We start from the raw sequence: 8,409 nt of genomic DNA, 5'->3' as shown, positions 1-8,409 counted from the left end.
TTTTTTTTTTTTTTTTTTTGAGACGGAATCTCGCTGTGTCGCCCAGGCTGGAGCGCAGTGGCGCAATCTCGTCTTACTACAAGCTCCGCCTCCCGGGTTCAAGCGACTCTGCTGTCTCGCTCTCCCGAGTAGCTGGGACTACAGGCGCGTGCCACCACACCCGGCTGATTTTTTTTATTTTTAGTAGAGACGGGGTTTCACCATGTGAGTCAGGATGGTCTCCATCTCCTGACCTCGTGATCCTCCCGCCTCAGCCTCCCAAAGTGCTGGGTTACAGGCGTGAGCCACTGCGTCCGGCAGCACTGCTAATTTTATGGCTAGTTTTTTTCTTCTTTTATGACTGCTTTGTTTTGAAAAGTGGTTTGTCCCAGCCAAAATATAAGTCAAATAAAGCAAATTGCAGCCCAAGGTAGTTGACACTGGCTTCGGATCCCAAATAAATGTGTAGTGAGAAGCACAGAGAGCTGCAGGCTGGCGGTACCTGCAGGCTCCCTGCTCCTTGTTACCCTCTCCCTCTAGGCTGCAGAGCCTTCTGGAAAGCTGCTGCCTGGCCCGGGTCAGATTGCTTACGCGCCGCTGCCTCCCAGGCCAGCGTTCCCAGCCTTAAGCCAATGCACATTTATAGAACAATTCCATGTGATCCTGGGGAAGACAGACCGCTGGTGGAGGGCAGTGCTGAAAAGGAGCCTCCGGAAGAGAGGGCCTTCTCCTGCTTCTCTCCTCCTTCTCTCCATGCTGGGGGGATACTGGGTGAGTGAGTCTCAGACTGAGGGCTTCTTCCTTTGAGCAACCTGTGGCTTTAAACCGGTTTGACCACTGAGATTAGAGGGATAAAAGCATTGCTTGCTTGCTTTTCCTTATAAAGTGAAATTAAAGGCACATCTGTGCCTTTCCACTCCTTGTTTCTGAAGCCAAATGAACTGTACTTTTTCTAATACGTCACTGGTTACTTTTGATAGACTATGGTCCCATTAATCTAGACCTTGGTCTCTTAATTTGTGAAATAAGGAGTTGGGCTAGATGATTCCTGGAATTTCTTCTGGCCTCTGTTGTGATTCTGCCCATCACAAATTTCAGTTTCAAATGTTTGTGATTCTGCAGAATGATGACTTAAGAGAGAACCCCGAAGGCCCTGAAGGTTTGTAGAACTTTGTGGGAGAAAGTCATTTGAAAGCTCATATTGTGTTGACCTTGACATGTTTGCACAGGTATTTCTCTAGACTCCCACAAGTGCTTTTCCAGGCTTGTTTCTGGTGTTGGGCCTGCCAACTTGAGCCACTGTGTGATCTTGACAGATGCTGTGTTTCTGAGTTTGACTTGGTGTCAGTTATAACTGAATCATCAGGTTAAAGCCAAAGTTAGGCAGAATTCTAAGCCTCATGAGAGAATCCTACAGTTCAGTTAAACACAGAAGTGTGTGTGTATGTATGTACTGTTTCATACCCTGTACCATAAAACAGAAATGCCCTGACCAAAATCCTTTATCCCACTGACAGCATGTATAATCTATTGTGTAATATCTGCTTAGGTGTGTATACAGGGGGCAAAACTCCTCCCAGTTCTAGTGGCATGGTGAGTGTATTAGTCTGTTTTGCATTGCTATAAAGGAACACCTGAGACTGAGTAGTTTATAAAGAAAAGAGATTTTTTTGGCTCCTGGTTCTGCAGGCTATACAGGCTTGGCACTAGCACCCACTTGGTGTCTGCTGCGGTCTCAGGAAGTTTTTACTCATGGTGGAAGGCCAAGGGGAAGCAGGCATGTCACATGGCAAGAGACAGAGCAAGAGAGATGCCAGGCTCTTTTCTTTTTTGTGTGTTGAGACAGAGGCTCGCTCTGTCACCAGGCTGGAGTGCAGTGGCGCTATCTCAGCTCACTGCAACCTCCACCCGCCGGGTTCAAGCGATTCTCCTGCCTCAGCCTCCTGAGTAACTGAGACTACAGGTGCACGCCACCATGCCCAGCTAATTTTTGTATTTTTAGTAGAGACAGGGTTTCACCATGTTGACCAGGCTGGTCTCAAACTCCTGACCTCATGATCTGCCTACCTTGGCCTCCCAAAGTGTTGGGATTACAGGCATGAGCAACTGCACCTGGCTGCCAGGCCCTTTTTATTTTTTATTTTTTATTTGAGATAGGATCTTGCTCTGTTACCCAAGCTGGAGTACAGTGGTTCAGTGTAGCTCAACTTCCTAGGCTCAAGCGCTCCTCCCACCTCAGCTTCCCCCCCCCCCCCAGTAGCTGGGACCACACGCACGCACCACCACACCTGGCTGATTTTATTTTTTGTAGACAGACTGGGTCTTGCTGTGTTGTTCAGTCTGGTATTGAACTCCTGAGCTCAAGAGATCCTCCCGCCTCAACCTCCCAAAGTGCTGGGATTACAGGAGAGAACCACCTCACCTGGCCTCCAGGCCCTTTTGAACAACCAGCTGTCATGTGAACTAATAGAGTGAGAAGCCACTCCTTACTACAAGGAGTGTTCATGAGGGATTACTCCATTCATGAGGGATCCGCCCCCATGACCTCCCACCAGGCCCCACTTCCAGTGCTGGGGATCACGTTTCAAAATGAGATTTAGAGGAGACAAACCTCCAAACTCTATCAGTGCGACAGAAGAGGAATGAAACAGAGGGAAAAACACAAGATTCATTTCTTCATTTCATTCAGCAAACACTTATTAAGTGACACTAAGCAGGCAGTCACCATGAGGTGTAGAATGACCACAGTGGTCCCAGGCCACATGACTGAAAGAATGAGGTCCTCTAAATCCGATGGGCAAGGCAAGAGAGGGATTGGCTTGAGGGGAAGATATTGAGTGGACATTTCAAGAGGGTGAGTCATCTAAGTAGACAGTTGGTGCAGGAGTGAGAGGTCAGGGCAGGTGCTTTAGGTTTAGAGCCTTTTCCCTGGACTCAGTAGAGAAAGCCATGGGAATCAGTGGACTCTCCAAGGAGAAGACCAGGCTAGAACACCAAATCCTGAAGCTCCTGGTTGACTTTACTGAGAAGGTGGGAGGAGGAACTGGAGAAGGAGAAAGAGAGTGGGGTTTTGCAGCACCTCATTAGAAAAGCCTTAGGTGGAAAGAGGCTGGAGGAGGGAGGTAGGGGGACAGTCTCAGATGCTGCAGGGAGGTTGAAAGAGGATGAGGACGGAGATGAGGCCAGCATCTGGGCATCATGGGCAGCTTTTGAGTGTGCTTTCAATCGGGGCACATTTGGTTGCAAGAAATAGAAACCCACCTGAAAAGGGGCATTTGTTGAGCAGACATAGTTCTGGGCTGCAGCAACTTCTCACCCCTGCTTCTTAGCAACCACTGGCTTCATTCTGGTCTGAGGGTGGATGGGTCTCCTCTGCTGGGCTCCTACCCCTGCCTCTCCCTAAGTCCAGCATGCACAGACTCTGGGCTTCTCTATCACTGGTCCTGGCCCCCATTCCTCATTGCCTGGTGATGAGTGGCCTCCTTTGATGGTCTTCCTTATCAAATATCTAGAGAGGGCCGGGCGCGGTGGCTCAAGCCTGTAATCCCAGCACTTTGGGAGGCCGAGACGGGCGGATCACGAGGTCAGGAGATCGAGACCATCCTGGCTAACACGGTGAAACGCTGTCTCTACTAAAAAATACAAAACTAGCCGGGCGAGGTGGCGGGCGCCTATAGTCCCAGCTACTCGGGAGGCTGAGGCAGGAGAATGGCGTAAACCCAGGAGGCGGAGCTTGCAGTGAGCTGAGATCCGGCCACTGCACTCCAGTCCGGGCGACAGAGCGAGACTCCGCCTCAAAAAAAAAAAAAAAAAAAAAAAAAAAAAAAAATTCTAGAGAGAAAATCTGATTGTCCCCACGTAAGCCAGAATCTACCCTTAATCGAATTAGCAGGGTCTAAGAGGTGGGTTGATGTGGTGGGCCGGGACCACTCAGACAGGAGGGAGATGGGGGATGTTGGGAGGGTTGAGGAATGAGAGGTTTTCAGAGAAAAGAACAAAGGCAGGCCCTCCAAAGTGGCTGCTCAAGTGTGTGCTGTCATGGGAGCAGAGAAATGAATGCTGAGGGTGATGACAGTGTTTCTAACTGCAAGCAAGGGAACATACTTAACAGCCAGGGACATGTTGGGGTAGGGGACAGCCCTGCTGGCTAATAGGGGGAGGGAGAGCCAGGGAAAATACAGTTGTGTACACTTGGAGCATTGGCCAGTAGAAAACCAAACTCACTCTGATGCGATCCCGATCCAATGCTCTGAACCCCAAGAAGGCCACCAGCCTAGGGAAGATTTGTCCATCTCAGCACAAGAGGTCCCATCCCACCACCCCCAAAGGCAGGCATGAGGATCAAGACTTCAGGTGGTGGCAGCAAGGGAGCAGCCAGACACTGCTTAAGAAACTGACAAGGAAGGCTCGTTGGCCGGGCACGGTGGCTCACGCCTGTAATCCTAGCACTTTGGGAGGCCAAGGCAGGTGGATCACAAGGTCAGGAGTTTGAGACCATCCTGGCCAATATGGTAAAACCCATCTCTACTAAAAATACAAAAAAAAAAAAAAAAAAAAAATAGCTGGGCATGGTGGCAGGTGCCTGTAGTCCCAGCTACTCAGGAGGCTGAGGGAGGAGAATTGCTTGAACCCGAGAGACGGAAGTTGCAGTGAGCTGAGATCATGCCACTGCACTCCAGCCTAGGTGACACAGCGAGACTACGTCTCAAAAAATAAAATAAAAAAAAGGAAGACTCCTTTCTGGGGGCCTGTACTCACCCTTAGCAGATCTCTGGATAATCCGCTGTGACCCTTGTCCTAGGGTTTTTAATTCAGCTGTGTTTACAAGAGATGGATATCACTGTGTTTTTATCATCCTAGTCTGCAGGGGCAAGTTTGTTCCCATGATTCTATCTTGTGATATGTCATGGATATCAGGAGCAACTCAAGATAGCCACCACCTTGCCAACGTTTCATAAGTGTTATTAATGAAGGTATTTAAAATCGACACAGTGGAGAGAGTCGCTATGATGAGTGACTACTCTGAATTTGTGACCTAAAAAGGGGAAATTCTGCTCCACACTCAAGTCAGGGAACAGCCTTAGCAGAGCTCTGTGCCAGATCGGGTGCCAAAGAATTGGAAAGAGATTAAATCCAGCAACACTGGCTGACTCTATGCAACCAAAGCCACTTTCATCAGTATAAAGTTCAGGAATGACTGAAATTGGTTGTGTCTCACTGTCCTGGGGCGCCAAAGAAATATCCAAGCCCTACCAAGGTCTGACCTCCTCTGAGTAGCTGCCTTTACTGCGTATTAAATCCTGAGTTGCAAGACTTCGGCCTGAAACATGTATTTCTTATTTCTCTCTGCTTGTGCTCAGTTACATGTGAAAGGACCTGGAAAAGTACAAATGTATGGGAAGCTGGAGTGGCCATTTCTTTTTTCTTTCTTTCTTTCTTTTTTTTTTTTTTTTTGGAGACAGAATCTTGCTCTGTCGCCCAGGCTGGAGTGCAGTGGTACCATCTCAGCTCACTGCAAGCTCCGCCTCCTGGGTTCAAGCAATTCTCCTGCCTCAGCCTCCCGAGTAGCTGGGACTACAGGCGTGCGCCACCATGTCCAGCTAATTTTTTGTGTTTTAGTAGAGACAGGGTTTCACCATGTTGGCCAGGATGGTCTTGATCTCCTGACCTCGTGATTGGAGTGATCATTTCTAAGTGGGACCAAGATTTTCATTTTGAGGAGACATAATTTTGCAGCTGGCTCCCTGAACTTAAAAAGCACAGCTTTGTATTCACTTTTGGTCATTCAGAAAAACCATTCCTCTGAATATCCTTTTGCTGAAACTGGTCATAAGGTTGAAGTTAGAATCTGACAAAGTGCTTTTGCATCTCATGTTTCATAGCAAACAGATGAGACAAGCAACGCTTGAATCCCACTTGGTCACAAGCTCATCGCCACATGTGTTCCAAGTCTTTGAAAAGCATTTGGTGATATTACTGTTTGCGGGGCCTGGTAGAAGTTTCCCTGTTTGGCGTTTGTCAGCGTGCCTCTCTTTACCCAACACCAGCCTGCTTTACTGCCCCAGGACTGTCAATGCTTTGGCACATGCCTCCTTTTCTTTTTTTTTTTTTTTGAGACGGAGTCTCGCTCTGTCGCCCAGGCTGGAGTGCAGTGGCCGGATCTCAGCTCACTGCAAGCTCCGCCTCCCGGGTTTACGCCATTCTCCTGCCTCAGCCTCCCGAGTAGCTGGGACTACAAGCGCCCACCACCTCGCCCGGCTAGTTTTTTATATTTTTTAGTAGAGACGGGGTTTCACCGGGTTAGCCAGGATGGTCTCGATCTCCTGACCTTGTGATCCGCCCGTCTCGGCCTCCCAAAGTGCTGGGATTACAGGCTTGAGCCACCGCGCCCGGCCTATGCCTCCTTTTCATTTGGCATAAACAGAGAGACGTAGGTTGACATGTCTTGGCCCAACAGGTGTGGAGGAAAATGACCCTCTACAGACACCGATGTCAATCTTGGAGAAGCAGCAATTAAATAGATAGAGGAAAAACAATGCCTGAGGGCAATAGGTCACTCCTTCCTGAGCTTCGGTCAGATGGGTAGATCCCAGGAGTTCAGGAAGTTAACCTTTAGAAGATATGTTCATCTGTGGCAAGATCAGTCTGCAGGCCCAAGGTCTAGGAGCCAAGAGTAGTGGTCAGACACGTGGTCCTAGGATCAAACCAGTACAGATGCAAGAGAAGGGCTGAGTGAAGACTTGGGATGCAGCACTCGGATTTAGAGTTCTGTTGGAGACACCAGGTCTCATGTCTGAAGTGCAATGGGGAAATTCAGTTTAGAAAATGCAAATCAAAACTAGCTTACTTTAGTAGCCTGAATTACTGGCAGATTGCCTGCTTATGAAACAATGACCTAATTCCAAAGCCCACCACTGACAAGCCAGAGATTGACTTGGCCAGGATTGGCTTAGGAACTAGAGTGGGCCCTAGTCACAAATGAGGAAGGAAGCGTTTCTTTTCCTCCCTTCCACCCTGTCTCCTTTTCTTTCTTAATATTTTATTAGGGACTTTTCAAGTATATACAAAAGTAGAGAGAACATTATAAGCATCCTTATGTACCCACTACTGGTTTCAACAATTGTCTACAATGGTTGATCTTATTTCATTTATTATCCTCCTTCCCACTAACATCTGCCTTCCTCCCTCCACTGTTGGATTTTTTTTTTTTTTTTTTTCAGACAGAGTCTCACTCTGTTGCTCTGTTGCTCTGTTGCTCTGTTGCTCTGTTGCTCTGTCACCCAGGCTGGAGTGCAGTGGTGCTATCTTGGCTTACTGCAACCTCTGCCTCCTGAGTTCAAGAAATTCTCCTTCCTCAGCCTCCTGAGTAGCTGGGACTACAGGCATGTGCCACCATGCCCAGCTAATTTTTGTATTTTTAGTAGAGACAGGGTTTCACCATGTTGGCCAGGCTGGTCCTGAACCCCTTACCTCAGGTGATCTGCCTGCCTTGGCCTCCCAAAGTGCTGGGATTACAGGCATGAGTCACCGTGCCCGGCACTGTTGGACTGTTGGATTATTTTAAAACAAATAATCCCATTGTTTAATCAGTTACAGTTAAGCATGTATTTTGTATTAGTTTGTTCTCACACTGCTAATAAAGACATGCCTGAGACTGGGTAATTTATAAATGCAAGAGGTTTAATTGACTCACAGTTTCACATGGCTGGGGAGGCCTCACAATCATGGCAGAAGGCGAATGAGGAGCAAACGCATGTCTTACATGGTGGCAGGCAAGAGAGCTCGTGTAGGGGAACTCCCCTTTATGAAACCATCAGATCTCTTGAGACTTATTCACTATCACAAGAACAGCATGGGAAAGACCCACTCTCATGATTCAGTTACCTCCCATTGGGTCCCTCCCATTACACATTAGAATTATGGGAGCTGGGCCAAGCACGGTGGTTCATGCCTGTAATCCCAGTACTTTGGGAGGCCAAGGCAGGTGGATCATGGGGTCAGGAGTTCAAGACCATCCTGGCTAACACGGTGAAACCCCATCTCTACTAAAAATACAAAAAATTAGCCAGGCGTGGTGGTGTGCGCCTGCAGTCCCAGCTACTTGGGAGGCTGAGGCAGGAGAATCAGTTGAACCCGGGAGGCAGAGGTTGCGGTGAGCCAAAATTGTACCACTGCACTGTAGCCTGGGTGACAGAGTGAGACTCCCTCTCAAAAAAAAAAAAAAAGAAAGAAATGAAAAAAGAAAAGAAATATGGGAGCTACAATTCAAGATTTCAAGATGAGAATTGGGTGGGGACAGAGCCAAACCATATCATATCTCTAAAAAATTAGGACTCTTTTTGTAAGCGTATAACCACAGTATCCTTATCATACAAAAAATAAATAATTACTTAATAATGAAAATTGTGTCAGTGTTCAAATATCCCTGGT

At 47.9% G+C, this 8,409-nt stretch overlaps 1 protein-coding gene across 8 annotated transcripts in view; it reads left to right on the top strand.

The window, feature by feature from the left end:
* Positions 1-648: 648 nt before the first annotated feature.
* TACC2 (transforming acidic coiled-coil containing protein 2) overlaps positions 649-8,409 on the top strand; it is a 263,416-nt gene continuing 255,655 nt past the window's right edge. For 6 of the 8 annotated variants that reach the window (XM_017872248.1, XM_017872251.1, XM_017872254.1 and 3 more), the window contains exon 1: positions 668-750. Coding sequence is in view for 2 of the 8 variants with exons in the window: in XM_017872250.1 (XP_017727739.1) it covers positions 733-750 (18 nt within the window). In the remaining 6 variants the exon portion in view is untranslated. Of the gene's footprint in view, positions 751-8,409 lie in introns of all 8 variants that reach the window. The other 2 variants (XM_017872250.1, XM_017872246.1) reach the window with 1 other exon arrangement.

This window comes from Rhinopithecus bieti, unplaced genomic scaffold (genome assembly GCF_001698545.2).
Source record: "Rhinopithecus bieti isolate Rb0 unplaced genomic scaffold, ASM169854v2 scaffold_6710, whole genome shotgun sequence".
Taxonomy (NCBI): Eukaryota; Metazoa; Chordata; class Mammalia; order Primates; family Cercopithecidae; genus Rhinopithecus; species Rhinopithecus bieti.
Note: the sequence above shows the minus strand (reverse complement) of the source record. Positions and strands in the feature narration are given on the sequence as shown.